The 458-nt window shown below is 62.7% G+C and overlaps 1 protein-coding gene across 1 annotated transcript in view; it reads left to right on the top strand.

Moving 5' to 3' along the window:
* Positions 1-458, top strand: part of TMBIM1 (transmembrane BAX inhibitor motif containing 1) — a 2,899-nt gene that overhangs the window by 917 nt on the left and 1,524 nt on the right. Inside the window, 1 exon segment of the mRNA XM_010133847.1 lies at positions 70-184. Within this exon segment, the coding sequence (XP_010132149.1) occupies positions 70-184 (115 nt within the window).

Genomic DNA, 458 nt, shown 5'->3' with positions numbered 1-458 from the left:
GGCTGGGCCCCCCAAAGTGTGGCAGTGTGTGTGTTTGGATATGGGAGGGGGGTCCCTGCCTGGGGGGAGCCCAGGGAATGGGGACTAGGGGGACACAACATGGCTGCTGTCACCAGCTCACCTCTCTCCCTGTTCCATCTGCAGGAGACGCTTCCCCTGGAACATCATCCTGCTGAGCATCTTTGTGAGTGGGCTGGGGCCAGTGGTGGGGGGCTGGTGTGGCAGTGTGTGTGTTTGGATATGGGAGGGGGGTCCCTGCCTGGGGGGAGCCCAGGGAATGGGGACTAGGGGGACACAACATGGCTGCTGTCACCAGCTCACCTCTCTCCCTGTTCCATCTGCAGGAGACGCTTCCCCTGGAACATCATCCTGCTGAGCATCTTTGTGAGTGGGCTGGGGCCAGTGGTGGGGGGCTGGTGGTGCCTCCATGGCACTGCAGCTCCCCAGATGGGCTGAGA

This window comes from Buceros rhinoceros, unplaced genomic scaffold (assembly GCF_000710305.1).
Source record: "Buceros rhinoceros silvestris isolate BGI_N320 unplaced genomic scaffold, ASM71030v1 scaffold24633, whole genome shotgun sequence".
Taxonomy (NCBI): domain Eukaryota; kingdom Metazoa; phylum Chordata; class Aves; order Bucerotiformes; family Bucerotidae; genus Buceros; species Buceros rhinoceros.
Note: the sequence above shows the minus strand (reverse complement) of the source record. Positions and strands in the feature narration are given on the sequence as shown.